Source organism: Capsaspora owczarzaki (genome assembly GCF_000151315.2).
Source record: "Capsaspora owczarzaki ATCC 30864 unplaced genomic scaffold supercont2.6, whole genome shotgun sequence".
Taxonomy (NCBI): domain Eukaryota; class Filasterea; order Ministeriida; family Capsasporidae; genus Capsaspora; species Capsaspora owczarzaki.
This window is the reverse complement of record NW_011887297.1, coordinates 114,147-127,732: the sequence shown is the minus strand read 5'-3', so window position 1 is coordinate 127,732 and position 13,586 is coordinate 114,147. Positions and strand designations below refer to the sequence as shown.

Here is a 13,586-nt window from a genome sequence, read left to right as displayed (position 1 = left end):
TGAGCGCACACATCAACACTGTTGTGTACTTGCGCACAAGATAAATTGGCCAAAAACCAACAACAACAGCAATACTGGCATTCTGGCCGACTTCAAACTAGATCTAGGCCTGGGGATCCATCAAAATCTTGCATCCTTCGGCCTTGAGCAGGGTGCTGAACGCATCTTCAAACTTGCTCATCGGAATGTCGTGCGACACGATGGGCGAGATGTCGACCAAGCCCTGGCTGATCAGGCGCTCGGATTCCTCCCAAGTGTGGAAGATTTTGCGTCCGTGGATGGTCTTGAGAGTGAGACTCTTGAAGATGACGTTGTGGAGAACGTTCTCGACGTGCAACGGCTGCTTGGGCAGACCGACGAGAAGGATGCGGCCGCCCTTGCTGTGAAAATGCCGAGGAAAACCAAAAATAGGTCGAATGATTAGAGCTGGCCTCTCTCTCTCTCTCTCTCTCTCTCTCTCTTATTCACAAAGCAACCGGCTCAAGACTCACCGAAGGAAGGTAAAGCACGTGTTGACCATGTACGGAGATCCCGACGCTTCAACAATGCAGCCCGCGCCATCCGAGTTGGTGATTTTCATCACTGCATCCAGAAAATTGTGGCACAACAGAACAAAGCTGTTAGCTCCCGAGTCCTCGCGGCACCCAAGCATCCCATTCAAACCTACCGGCGGCCAGCATGTCCTCGTCCTTGCTGTTTATGACGTGATCGGCACCCATCGTCTTGGCGAGCTCCAGCTTGGCCGGGATGACATCGGCAGCAATGCTGGAGAACGAGTTCAGTATGTGAGATGATGCTTCCAAAGTTGTTGCCGTTGCCTCAAATTGGACGTGCAACTCAAAAACCAAAATCTGTACATTGTCTTTGCGCCCATTGCGCGACCAACCGCAACCGTGAGCAGGCCAATAGGACCACATCCGATGACAAGAAGCGTATCGTCCTTGCATTCCACCTCTTCGATAGCATGTTGAGCCACTCCGAAAGCTGGTCAAGACAGAAAACAAAAAAGGCGATCAATTACCTGCAAAGGTTTGATTTTGCCCAAAAAAAATACTGTACACCACTGCTGGCAGACGTACGCTCAAGCAAGCACGCTTGCTGAGAGGTCAGATTTGTCTTGAGCACGTAAGCGTAGCGTGCAGGAACAATGGTGTACTGGGAGCAGCCTGTCCAAATTGCAACAAAAACGCAACAGAGGGAAATGAGTTGGAATGCGCAGCACACATGCAAGTCAAACAGCTTTGCTCATACCTCCGTGAACGGTCTGCTTGCCGTGTCCGAACTGTCCCATCGACTTGCAGATGTGCGGCAGATCTGTGGATGAAAAGTTTTTGTAGATGTTGCAATCTCTCTCTCTCTTCCCCCCCCCCCGCCTCCCATCGGTGTTACTGGCTTCGAGATGCTTACCATGCGTACACTGGTAGCAGTTGCCACAGTAGTAGTGATTCTCGACGCCAATGCGTGTGCCGACGCCAATCTCGCCACAGTTCGGGCCAACCTTGACAACCTGCCAAACACATCACCAAGACATTGGATCGCACAATGATCGAACTGCTCAGTCTGCTGCGAGAAGCTGCATCCACCGTGCTTGCTCTTTACCTTTCCAACACATTCGTGGCCCGGAGTGAACGGCAGGGTGGCAATCGCTTGTCCGACTATCATATTTCATGAAAACAAACAATGTTTGCGACAAGTCAGAGCAGTTGAAGTTCAAGACGTCACGCCCCAGCTAGAAGGACTCCACAATCTGATATTTCAACGTTGCTGCTTCTTTTTTATGGTTCGCGATGGGGAAGACCTTGGCGCGGTCATTTGAGGGGAACGCAATCGCCCTGAGAACTTGCCCGACCCAAATCTCGCTCCAACCACCACATCCCGCTGCTTCCCCACTGCGCACCAACGCCCCGTCGCTCAAGCAAGGCCGTATCATCAGCACAGACAACGCCGCATCATCATCGTCATCATCCATCAGCATCAACCGCGTTCGCCAAACCTTCGTTCCAAGTGTACAGATTGATGTCGCTGCCGCAGATGGAGACCCGCTCGACCTTGATGAGCAGCTCGCCGTCGCCAGGCACCGGCACGGGGATTTCGACGAGCTCGTACGACGCAGTGGGCTTGGTCTTGACCAGCGCCTTCATCGTTGCGGGAATCGTTTCAGCCATCGTCTTGAATTGTGTTGCGTTGGAGAGGGCAAATTTTTGAAAAGTGAATTGGGCTTCCATTCGGCTTCCATGTTGGGTTGTTTTTGCTCGATTCGGCCAGACGCAATCGCTGAATGGAAGTCGTTGATGTGCAAATGTCAAGCGCACGCATTTTTGCATGTATGTCTTGAGAGGGGGGAAGGGAGATGAAGTGATCTCTCATTGAATTTTCAATTGTGATTCGTGACGAGCCGTTGTTTCTCCTCCCATCATCCCCCACCCTCCTCCTCCTCCTCCTCCCTGTCATACCCACTCTATCGTGATTTTAGTGCAATTCCCCACCTCTCTCGCATTCTCAACCAACCTGCTCAAACAACAACCAGGGCTCACTTTTCATTTTTTTTTTTTGTTCCAAACAAAAGCAAAACCATGAGCAAGAACACCTCGTCCACTGCCTACCGCAAGGTGAACGTCGACGCCTACGACGAAGACAACTACGAGGACGAGTCGCAGGCTGTCGACAACGCGGCCCAGGTCAACGCCCGCGACGCCGAGGTCAAGAAGCTGCTGACTGGCGGCAACACGGAGGGAGCGCTCAAGGCCGCCCTCGCCGATCCGCCGCTCGACGCCAAGGACCAGTCCCTCAAGGCACGCGCCACCCTTCACTTTTTGTGTTTTTTTTTCGTTTGCCTTTTCACTTTGTTGGGCAGCAGATCGCTCACAGACAGCGGACAGGAAGAGAGAGAGAGAGAGGCGAGAGAGAAGGAAAAGAGATCTCATTTTATTTTTTTTTTTAACTATTTTCAATCCAATTCTTTTCGCTCTTTTTTTTTTTCTCACCATCGTCATTGTCACCACTTTGTCGTCGTCATCGTCATCGCCATCGCCACACAAACACCGAGATGCCTTGCCTGGCCGATGTGTCGTGAGCGTCGTCCCCCTTTTGAACTCTCGCGTTCCGTTTGACTTTGAGGAGGGTTTTTTTTTTTTTTCATTTCCCTTTCCTTTTTCAATGTTTTTTTTTTTTTTTTTTTTTTTGTTGCTGATTCCCGCGCACGACAGAGTGATGAGATTGAAGACTCACGATGCTCTGGGGCGAGTATGTGTGCATATGCGAATGTGCGCGTGTGGACGGCAACGTCAGTCGGAGGAGGGAAAGACAGACGATCGATCAACAAAAGTCAGCAAAAACAACAACCACAAAAAAAAAAAAAAAAAAAAAAAATTCTTTCAAAATTTTCTGCTTTCAATCTCGTTCCATACAACCAAAGAACGAAGAACGAAGAAGCGATCATCGACGTTGCTCACTTTGTCATCCATCACACAAACAAATACAGGACAAGAGCGTCGCCTCCGTCCTCTCCGTTTTGACTGCAACCAAGACCGCCGATATTGCCAAGATTGTCGGCAACCTCAACCCCGAGCAGATCGACGTCCTCATGAAGTACGTGTACCGCGGCATGAACGTTGACGGCAAGAGCAAGAACGACGAAAACCAAAGCGGCATCTTGCTCGCTTGGCACGCAGCGGTAGGTTGCCTTTCATTGTTCTGTTCGCTGCTCTGCTCTCCCGCACGTCAGCTCATTCTTGTTTGTTTCCGCCGCTTTCACGCTCTGTTGCCTCACAGGTTTTCGCTGTTGGTGGCCACGGCTCGATTATCCGTGTCATCACCGACCGTCGCTCGCTTTAAAAAAACAAAACCTCGTTTTTTTGTTCAACCTCCCGTTTTCCGTCCCTCCTGTCCTGGCCATCGGTGTCTTTCCTCAGAGCCAGCGCCGCCACTCTTTTTCACGACTTTTTTTTCGCGCTTTGACAGCGTCTGGGACGCTTTGAAAGCACTTTCTGTTTTGTTTTGGGTTTTCTTGAACGGTCGTGTTTTACTGATGTGGTGCGTGCTGGTAATGTTATCTCTAGACGTGCACATATACCATTTCCTCCCCCAAAACAAAAAACCACCAGTTCTGCAGAGTCTGGAATTACTAGAATGGTTTGGTTTTTGGTTTGGTTGTATTTATTCGGTGCCTTCACAGGCCGGAATCAGGACGCGTGCGCTTCACCAGCTCGAGAATCGACTTGAAATTCTCGTACTTGGCATCCTGCATCAGCTCGAACAGCATGGACTCGCTGGAAGTGATGGTGACACCAACCTGTCGCAAGCGCTGGTTGTAATGCCAAAAGGAGGTGGTCGAATTCATTGAGTTGTTTGTTCCCCTCTCTCTCCCCAAGTCACAGAGTGACCCACATCTCTCAATTCGTCTTTGGCAAAACTCACATCGAAGGCAATGGTGCGCTCAAACTGGCGGGAAGAGGACGAGCCATCGGCGAGAACATGCACGCCGTAGCCAGCAGACACCAGGTCCAACGCGGTCTGCTGGAGGCAGACATGGGCCTGCGGTTGATGTAGAAGAGTGGGTGAACGTGTGTTCTTGACCAACCCCCGGACAGAGCAGAAAATGGCTGAAAGCAATACAGAACGAAAAATACCGCACCTCAATGCCAAACAGAACGACAGAGCGGAATTTGCCTGCAGTCAAGAACGACGCCACCTCTGGCGTCGCCATGGAGAACTTGGTCTTTGAGAAAATGTTCGTATTGCGGGGATAGACGGCCGAGATTTCCGAGAGGGTCTTGCCGAACACTGTCCAAAATCAACGTCAACGACGAACAACCAAACCGTGAGCGTTTCGTTTTGCACACAGCTCAAGGGTGGGGGTGAAACGGTTTGCAAAACGATTCATCATGCTTGGAGTCGAATCTGTGAAAGTGGTACCTTGTGGGACCTGTCAGGTTGCCAGATCACGGATAATTTGGAACAAAAGAATGGGCGCAGAGCAGCAAAGTGTGAGTGTTTCTGCGCGTCGACAAGCAGCAACGACGATGAACGCATCCAGTTGATTGTTACATGCTCGGTCACGATGAGAGGGACGTTCAGGATACCCGCAGCTTGAGTCTGTACGCACAAAGCAGGCGGGGGGGGGGAAGAGGGAAAAGGGAAGCGTGAGTTGTCGGAGATGATACGAAATTTCACCGTTTCTCTCGCTCTCTCTGCTAACTCTACCATGGTGGTGGCGACGTGGATGACAGACGGAAAGTGGACAATCGAGTTGCGGAAGCGCTCTTGAATGTCGCACAGCAGAAACGCAGTCGACTCGCGAGCAACGCGCGGAATGAGCGCCATGGTTGAAGCAAATAGAATTGGACTGGATTCTGTGCAAATTCGATGCAAATTGGAGTGTGTCGAGGCAATGTGATGCACTCGGACTGGATGACAGAGCTGATTTCGACCTTTGATGAAAGCGAGGTGCCAGCTGCCAGAGACCGCGAGCGAGCGATTGCAAGTGAGAGGGACGAGTTCATTTTGCCATTGCTGTGCCCTCCTCGCCTTCCTCTCCTCTCCTGAGCCTCATCCAATGGTCAATTGTCTCATGGCTTGCTCTCACTATTTAGTCTTCATTCGTCATTTTTTTTCTGGGTTCTTGCTCGTTTTCTCATCCACTCAGAGGATGGCAAGTCAGAACGCAGTCACCGACATTGTGCTCGTCAACCAGAGCAAGCACGAGAGCTGCCCCATCCGCTACAGAGAGGCAAGTCAGCGCAACTTGGATCCCACCTTGGCAACTGTCATTCATGAGCATCATTGGAAGCGGGGGGAACGGTCGAGCACAGCACAGCGGTTTAGAGCTCGAATGCAACGTCACTCGCAGCCATATGTCGTCGTCGTCGTCGCCGTCGTCGTCGTTGAGGGGGCTTCTGTCAACACCCAGTTGGACTCATATGGCAACACACTCTGCTTTGTTGGTTGCTCTGATTTTGGGGGCGGGAGCAGATCTCGCACACGTTCAATGGACGCCACAGCGCCGCGCTCAAGGTCGGACGGTTTATGCCAAGCACGGTCGTCGTCTGCTTTGCGCAGGATCCGATGGCATCGGAAGTCGTCACGGACGTCTACATCTTGGAGAGCGACACAGAGACGCCGCCGCCGGGATTTGCAGTCATCAACACGAGCGTCCGAGGTCATCATTTCGACTTCAAGCATCGCCTGTGCGTCCGGAAGGCCCCGCGCGCAGGCTCTGCGCCGTTCATTGAGGACCTGAAGATGGCCATAATAGGGCACCAAGACCGCATTCCGCAGTACTTTGTGCCCACCAACCGCCCGCTCGTCGACGACCTCGCCCTCATCGTCCGAAAGCGGGACTCGACCGGCGCGCCGTTGCCAGACTCGCAGGGTCGTCTCACCCGTGACAACGAATACCTCGATGCGGACCACGCTTCTTTCCAGGCTCCACGGCGGGGTCACGCACCTCCACCGCCAGGACCACAATCCAACCACTACGAACGTGAGCAGTCGACGGCCTCGCTCGCTGCCATGCCAACTCAGTCCCTTGTGCCGCCCAGTTCACTTTCTAATGCTCGCGCGTCATCCACGGGTGCTTTGCCAGCGTATGTTACGTGGTGGTTTTTTTCTTTTTCACGATGAAACAGGTTTTTGTCGTTTTTGCTTTGACTGATGTCGGTGTCTCACTCCGTCCTGTCTCCCTCTCCCTCTCTCTCTCCCCCCCCGCTTGCAGACACATGGGCGACAATTACGATAACGTGTATACCAACGTGCCACCCATAGTACCACCACGAACAAAGCGCAATCAGCAAGCACACCACTCGTCCACCAAAACGGCGTATATCTGGCTTGAAGGCGTCCCAATCGCTTCTCCGCCTGGGCATCCAGCCCTTGGCAGTGACCGTGGATCTCAGCCACAGGTTGGTATACTTGTAATGTCCGTGGTGTGTTTTGATTTCTTTTGCTCATCGATGTTGTTGTGTTGCCTCTTTTCCCAGCAAAACAATCTTGTATTGACAATCGAGCCAACGCCGTACATGGACATGTCCAGAAAGGTAAAAAAAATTGAAACGCTCTGCCGTTTCTCAAGGGGGGGGGCTTGTGGGGCTCTGCCTTGTTGAAACTGACCTGTTTTCTCGTCTTCTGCTCATCCGGTTCTGTTCCTCCTCCTCCTAATCGTTACCAGTATCCATATTCCTTCCAACTTGAGCAGCGGCTACTGGGCAAGACGGGCTGATGACGAGATGTTTGTTTAGTTTAGTTTAACTTGTGCCATCCCAACCTAATGCAAACTTGTTTTTGTGCTTCAGACTTCCCTTCGTTGAACAATCGTCACTGAGGTGAGAAAGCAAGAAAAATTGTATTCTACAAACGCGAATGGACGACAAAAACAAAAGGCCAAAAGAGAAAAAAAAGAGGAAACGGAAAAAACCCAACGAACGTAACAAACGTTGGATGATGGAACTAACTTTTGGGGAAAGTAACGTGGAACATGCGGCAAAACAAGCCACTCAAGCCTCATACGCAGCAATGCGATCGTCCAACAGAGCAATGTACTTGACAAGCTGGGCAATCTTGGGCTCGAGCGCCTCGGGTAGGGGCGACGAGGCCGAAAAGTGCGGCCGTCGAACAGGCAGCAGATCGTTCTCCATGTGATCAAAGTCTGGGGACGAGTAAAAGTTTGCCCACTGCTCGCGGAGACGTAGCCGATGCTCGAACGCCTTGAGCAGCGCATCGCAAATGGTAGCAATGCGTGCATTTTCGCTCTTTGTGGCGGTGTGCAGGGCCTCGCTCATATGCCGTGTTATTGAGTCCAGAGATTGCCGAGTCTGTAAATAGCGGATGTACAGGGCAGAAAGCATGAGCACACCATTTGCATCAAATCGACAGCGGGGTACGGGGGAAGCCAAACGTACCAAGCTTTCCAGTTGTTGCCACTGCAATTCTAGACTTTCGATAACGCGCTTCCAGAACGCCTGGATACGCGCGTGTCGCAACCCGTGCGCCCAGAACTGTCGAATCCAGCCGCACTCAACCTCCGTCAGCGCTTGCTGCACCTTTGTCACCGACATGAGATCAAAATGGCTGCCGGATATCAAGGCATCGGCAATGGCCGAGTTGCACAAGTTGACAATGTAGTCACGAGTGCCGCTCGAAAGAGGCGAGTTCTGTTTGTTCAAGGGGGGAAGGGGTTAGGGTTATGAGCAAGACAGCCCGCATAGGCAAGTGGGACTTCTCGCCAAGAACGCCAGCATCACCATCACCATCACCATCACCATCACCATCACCATCATCATCAAAGCGACATACATCAATCTTGCGGCAAATGCAGGCAATGCGCTTGGCATGGCCAGCGTAGAGTGCGCGCTGGTGGTGCTCGGTAAAGCCTTGCAGCATCAGATAGATGTCACCCGAGCGCAAATGCGCAAGCAGTGGCGGCGCAGTGCCGTCGGATTTGGCACGGAAACCGACAGCCCAGGCGCCAGAGTCGGACGTGTCCATCTCAACGGCGGAATCGTGCTCGTCAGCGTCAGCGTCGCCAGAGTTGTCCTTGGACAGGGTCAAAGTCGGGGCCGCGGGCGTGCTACTGCTGCTGACCTCGGGCTGGGCATTGGTTGAAGCGGCGGCGGCGGCTGCTGCTGCTCCGTTGGCCGACATGGAAAGTCGGCGCTCGCGTTGCTCAGCCTCCTCTGGCAGGCAAATGTACACGCCAATCGTGGACGACGCATCGATAAACGTGTCCGAGTTCCAGCCCATCGCGAGCTTGCCGCGACCCAGCAAATCGTCCTGCAAATCCGTGTCGGGCATGTCTGCAGGGTCGTACAGGTTGAGCATGCAGGCGTTGAACTCGGTGCCGGCGACCAGCTGGTCGGACTGCTTCCACAGCGGATGGCCCGCCAGCAATGGGGCGGTGATGGGAGGGATGGAGAGCAGCGAAGTGCCCGCTGCAGTGGCAGCCTCGTCCCCAGCAGGACTCTGCGGCTGGGGAGTGTGCTCGCGGATCAAGTCTGTCGTCCGTCGCTCAATCTCCACCTTGGCCGTGTCTGCAAGAACCTTGGCAATCTTGTGCAGGCCGGCGGTCATGCGCTCAATGTTGGGGTGGCGCTCGGCCGCGGCAGCAAGCGCCGCAGCGTCCGTTTCGGACAAATCCGACCACGGGAGGGCAAACAGCCGCAAATCCATCACACGGAAGGTCAGGCCCGGCTCGCCCAGCAGCAGGCGCTTGACCGCCGTTCGCGACACGGCATCCGGCTCGCGCAATCGGAGCGCCATGTCGTTAAAGACGCCCGTCTGCTGCAAGACGTCCAGCGCCTCTCGAGCCTGCGTGTGCACCTCTGGCGCAATGTCTTCACGCGCGCCAAACCATAGGTCTGTGAATTTTGTTTTCAGCTGTAGTTTTTTGGGGCGGTGAGAAGGGAGGTGAGTGTTTTGCACGCGATGCCAAACGAGACCAAAGCGTTGTCAAGAATGTCGAAACCATGATGGATTGGTTTTTGCATGAGCGAATGCTTTTTTTTTCTCCCTCAATCTTTCAATGTTTGCGAACGTTACGTCGGTCGCCGCCGCCAAGCACGCGGTTGCTGCACGAGGGCTCGTTGAGTGCTGCTTCTAATTGAGGGTGGCTGGGACTGGGACATCCAGCACTACAACAACAACAACAACAACAACAACAACAATAACAACAATGTTGAAGCCAAAGCTGGCGCGACTGCTGCTACAAAAAATCTGTTTTTAAAAAAAAAAATCCCGATGAAAAGCATGCTGTGGACACTGCGCAGAGCCGCCACACAGATGGATGCAAGTCCCCGCGCGTTGGCGCACTGACTGCAGAGACACGGAAACAAGGTGCCGCGCGCATGCGTGACTCGGTCGTTGTGCCCGGGTGGCTGAAATTTGTGGTCGGACCACTCGCTCACCAACACGCCTCCCGTTCACTCACTCACTCCACTCGACTCGCTCGCTCTCAAATCACTCGATGGTTGCAAAACTGACAGTCCCTCCCCTCACAAAAGCACAGCCAGAAGGAAGGAAGGGGGAGGGGGACGGGCCTTACCAAGTCTGCGAGCGCCGGTTGCTGCAGCTGGGGAATATCAACAGTGAGCGGCTCAGTCTCGTCTCGCCGTGCTCGCTGCGCATCCACGCGACGGAACAACAGGTGCAAAGATGCATGGAAATCACAAGCAGGCAGTGAGTTGAGCAACACAGGAACAAGGCGCGACGCATTGCGCATGAACAAGGACGAAGAAATAATTTAGCCGAAAATACAAAATAATAAAAAATAATAAAATAATAATAATAAAAAAAAAAACAGGTTTCCACCGCGTCGCAACCGCAAGTCGCGCCGCTGCAAGTGCGTGTAAGAGTCAGGGGCAAAATTGCTGCAGCCTCCACCAACACCCCCACACGACAACAGGGGAACGAGAGCGCCAGGGAAAAAACCCCTTCCAGACAAATGGAAAGAGCTGCCAAAACCAAAAAAAAAAAAAAAAAAAAAAAAAAAAAACCGGGGCTTTTTCAAGTTTCGCGCGCATTTTGTTTGGATTTTTCGGTGGCTGGGGATGGAAGCACATGGTTGGAACTTGCCTTGGCAATGTGCTCTGGGGCCGATTGCTCAGTCTCGGCAGCCGCAGCTGTGGCGGAGGTGGTCGCGCTGGCGCTGGGCGCAGCAGCAGCGGCAGAGGGATGCGCGTCGCTCGAGTTCTCGTTCCGTCGCTTGTGGCGCGCCGGCGATGCGCACTGATCGTCGAGTGCGCTCAAGCTGGCGGCTGTCAACATCCAACAACAGAAGAGAGGAGGAGGAGAGGAAGAAGAAGAAGGTGGAAGTCGGTGCGAAGACAAAAAGAAAAAGGGGGGGATTTTGCAATGGAAAAGAAAAAAAGAAAGAAAGAAAAAAGAGTGCATAAAAAAAAGTCACTTTTGGATTGTTGTCGTTTCACTTTGTGTTTGTCGAGATGCAATCGTGTCGGTCATTGTCAACAATAAACAGAACATCTCATTTTTGAATGTCCAAGTCAAACCTTACAAATCCAAAAAAAAAAAGAAGGAAAAAAAACGGAGTGATGGCATTCTGTGTAACCGGAGGTCGCGCTCCTTCCATCGTGTGCCCTTCTTCCCTGAGCACCTGTGACGCATGCGTGTGATCATCAGGCGCTTCAAGGAACAGCTCACGGTGGAAAGTATTCGCCCCAATCCTGATGCATTATTGGAACCAAATGGCTCCGCAAGCGCCAGCCGCTACTGAGTGCTTTTTTGTTGTTTCAGGGATGCCACCCTACCCACATCTCAGTCTCTGCAGCCAGCGCGCGCATTTCTCCCAGATGAAGCTTGACAACATGTGTCTCCAGCAACACTAAGATTTTACAGGAAGGACAGCTCCGTTGCCTGTGTCAAGAATGACCCAAAGGTTTTGCTGTGGTGCCATTCCCGACAAACAGAGCGCGAGGTCGGGGTTTTCGTTCGATGTAACACATGAAATGAAGCACTCTCGAAAGCTCATCGGATAGAGCGTGCATATTAAAACCCTTTCGTGCATCGTCCAGCGCGGAATTATGGTTGTTTTGTATTTTCGGTTACATAACACTGAAACTGCTTGCAAACGCGACTCATGATCGCTTGGCAGTCGATTTGGTCACGCCACCGGTGCTCTTGACTCCCGCATGGGCAAGGTGAGGGCGCAAGGCGGCCAAAGAAATCAGCAACGATTCCTATGTTCAAGCGGAGCAAATTGTTTGTGAGAAATAATTGACAACAGGAAAACAAAAAAATCAGTTTGTTTCACATCCCCTCTCCCGACCCGCGGCTCCCAACAAAGGCTAAAGGCTTCATAACATAACCAAAAGATAAATGCTTGATGACTTTACATCCGGTCGAACAGAGCGGCAACCTCGGCTGGGACACGTGCTCAGGAACTTTGAAAAGACGGCGCGAGGGTTGTGCGCCTCCATCGACTCGTCGGCTTCGATCGCGGCAGGCAACCCCGATACACCGCCAAACACAATGAGGGCATGTTTGAATTCGGGCAGCTCGCTCATATCGTCCACAGAATCGCCCTCATCGCCGGCGCCAATCAGAAGGTCGTAGCGGCCACGTTCATTGAAGGGGCAGTCAACGAGTGCGCGGCTGAGGGTTGGCACTAGTCGCACCGAGTAGCCCCAGTACAAACCACGCAGCTCGCGAGGGAGCGACGGCGTCACGACGTTGCCGGACGGGTAGCGGTGGTGGGAGGGCTGCGAAAAGTGGCCGTCCTTGTTGTCGACAGACCACTGTGGGAATTGGACAGTGACACGCGTTCCGGGCTGCAGCGCAACGTTGATCTTGGCCTCCGTTCGCAAGCCGACGTCGACAAACGAGCTGGTGGGCAACGGCGCAGAGTGGTGCTGCTCGCCGCCCTCCTGGTCGTCCCACGCGCTTGCTGGTCCGTGACTGTGGGCATTGCCGCGTTGCCCTTTGGAACGGCTTTGCACGAGGCCTTCGCGGAATTCGACAAACTCGTCCTGTTTGGGATGGTGCGCAGACTCGATCGGGGCGAGCAAGCCGGCAAACTTGAGGTCGCGGTGCATCGGGAAAAGCTGGCGACGCAGATACTGTGGCGTCTCGAGATACTGCAGCACACGCGCCAAAAACACGTCTGGGTTGGAGGTGGCCTGCTTGCCAGCGCCCTCAAACTCGCCCTCCGTCGTGACAATGCTTGAGCTCGCTTGCTTGCCGCCGCTGCCGTCGTTGTAGATGACAATTTCGTCGACATTGAACAGCGACAGGCTGCGTGCAATCTGGCCTGCCATATACGTCTTGAGCTCGGCTGATTGTGCAAGGTGCAGCACCGATCCGGGAATGGCGACCGAGACAGTGTACGCACGCGGACCCAGCCCTGCGTTCATGCGTGCCTGCTGCGTGGCCTCGCTATTGGCTCCACCAGCGGCAGCAGCAGCGTCTTCTGCCGGATAGAATCCAGGACGGTGGAAGCGACCCGACGCACTGGAGCTACTGTGGCTGCCTCCACGCGGCGGCGGCGCCGACTTGCTCGACGATCCAGCGCCTCCGGCGACTGTTCCGCCGGTGGCATCGTCGCCGTCGTCGTTTTCGCCATCGCGATTGCTGTAGGCAGCGTGTCCATCGGCTGAGGGCGCGTCGCCGTGGTTGCTGGACTTCCACGCGCGCTCGCTGGCTGCGCCGCCAATGGGCCGCTGACCTGCGGGGCCAGCCGCGCGGCTCTGCTCGATCGCCCGCTCAATGCGAGACTTTTTCTTCTCGCGCTGGAGCTCCTTCTCCTGGCGGTGGTTGCGGCGCTTGGGTCGCAAGACGGATCCCAGTCCGTCTGCTGCGCCATGTGCGGCGCTGCTCATCGCCGTGTAGTCCGGCTCATCGTCGTCGTCGCTGTTATACTTTTGCATTGAGTTTTTGAGTGTGTGAGTGTGTGAGTATGAGTGTGTGTGTGTGTTTTGAACGGTCTTTCTGAAACGCGAATGTTGAATGAAGGAAGACTGACTGGCTGAATTCTCGGATTCTGAGCGCGTGAGTTGTGATTTTTTGACTCTTTTGTCGTGGATTTCTACGCTGATACACAAATGGTGTTTTCAGTATTTTGTTTCGCATTGCTCTCAGATTTG

General features: G+C 53.5%; 6 protein-coding genes across 6 annotated transcripts; 2 read left to right on the top strand and 4 right to left on the bottom strand.

The window, feature by feature from the left end:
• Positions 1 to 6: 6 nt before the first annotated feature.
• CAOG_04006 (hypothetical protein) lies at positions 7 to 2,203 on the bottom strand. The gene is made up of 9 exons (XM_004347781.2): positions 1,994 to 2,203; positions 1,600 to 1,655; positions 1,408 to 1,507; positions 1,252 to 1,314; positions 1,080 to 1,166; positions 858 to 984; positions 668 to 765; positions 492 to 582; positions 7 to 380 (listed from the first exon to the last, which is right to left on the bottom strand). The coding sequence occupies exons 1-9, from the start codon at positions 2,163 to 2,165 to the stop codon at positions 104 to 106; spliced, it is 1,071 nt and encodes a 356-aa protein (XP_004347831.1). The 5' UTR covers positions 2,166 to 2,203; the 3' UTR covers positions 7 to 103.
• A 317-nt stretch (positions 2,204 to 2,520) lies between these two features.
• Positions 2,521 to 4,129, top strand: CAOG_04005 (hypothetical protein). Its single transcript, XM_004347780.2, has 3 exons — positions 2,521 to 2,792; positions 3,482 to 3,673; positions 3,772 to 4,129. The coding sequence occupies exons 1-3, from the start codon at positions 2,574 to 2,576 to the stop codon at positions 3,832 to 3,834; spliced, it is 474 nt and encodes a 157-aa protein (XP_004347830.1). The 5' UTR covers positions 2,521 to 2,573; the 3' UTR covers positions 3,835 to 4,129.
• Positions 4,130 to 4,132: 3 nt separating this feature from the next.
• On the bottom strand, positions 4,133 to 5,365 carry CAOG_04004 (isochorismatase domain-containing protein 1). The gene is made up of 6 exons (XM_004347779.2): positions 5,203 to 5,365; positions 5,047 to 5,094; positions 4,915 to 4,924; positions 4,634 to 4,782; positions 4,417 to 4,533; positions 4,133 to 4,303 (listed from the first exon to the last, which is right to left on the bottom strand). The coding sequence occupies exons 1-6, from the start codon at positions 5,320 to 5,322 to the stop codon at positions 4,169 to 4,171; spliced, it is 579 nt and encodes a 192-aa protein (XP_004347829.1). The 5' UTR covers positions 5,323 to 5,365; the 3' UTR covers positions 4,133 to 4,168.
• A 234-nt stretch (positions 5,366 to 5,599) lies between these two features.
• CAOG_04003 (hypothetical protein) lies at positions 5,600 to 7,291 on the top strand. The gene is made up of 5 exons (XM_004347778.2): positions 5,600 to 5,728; positions 5,971 to 6,584; positions 6,713 to 6,899; positions 6,978 to 7,034; positions 7,166 to 7,291. The coding sequence occupies exons 1-5, from the start codon at positions 5,648 to 5,650 to the stop codon at positions 7,214 to 7,216; spliced, it is 990 nt and encodes a 329-aa protein (XP_004347828.1). The 5' UTR covers positions 5,600 to 5,647; the 3' UTR covers positions 7,217 to 7,291.
• Positions 7,292 to 7,327: 36 nt separating this feature from the next.
• Positions 7,328 to 10,866, bottom strand: CAOG_04002 (hypothetical protein). Its single transcript, XM_004347777.2, has 5 exons — positions 10,564 to 10,866; positions 10,034 to 10,108; positions 8,290 to 9,369; positions 7,896 to 8,147; positions 7,328 to 7,808 (listed from the first exon to the last, which is right to left on the bottom strand). Exons 1-5 carry the CDS (start codon positions 10,753 to 10,755, stop codon positions 7,491 to 7,493), a joined length of 1,917 nt encoding a protein of 638 aa, XP_004347827.1. The 5' UTR covers positions 10,756 to 10,866; the 3' UTR covers positions 7,328 to 7,490.
• Positions 10,867 to 11,529: 663 nt separating this feature from the next.
• Positions 11,530 to 13,470, bottom strand: CAOG_04001 (DNA segment Chr 2 Wayne State University 81 expressed). Its single transcript, XM_004347776.2, has 2 exons — positions 11,841 to 13,470; positions 11,530 to 11,684 (listed from the first exon to the last, which is right to left on the bottom strand). Exons 1-2 carry the CDS (start codon positions 13,368 to 13,370, stop codon positions 11,583 to 11,585), a joined length of 1,632 nt encoding a protein of 543 aa, XP_004347826.1. The 5' UTR covers positions 13,371 to 13,470; the 3' UTR covers positions 11,530 to 11,582.
• Between the last annotated feature and the right edge of the window lie 116 nt (positions 13,471 to 13,586).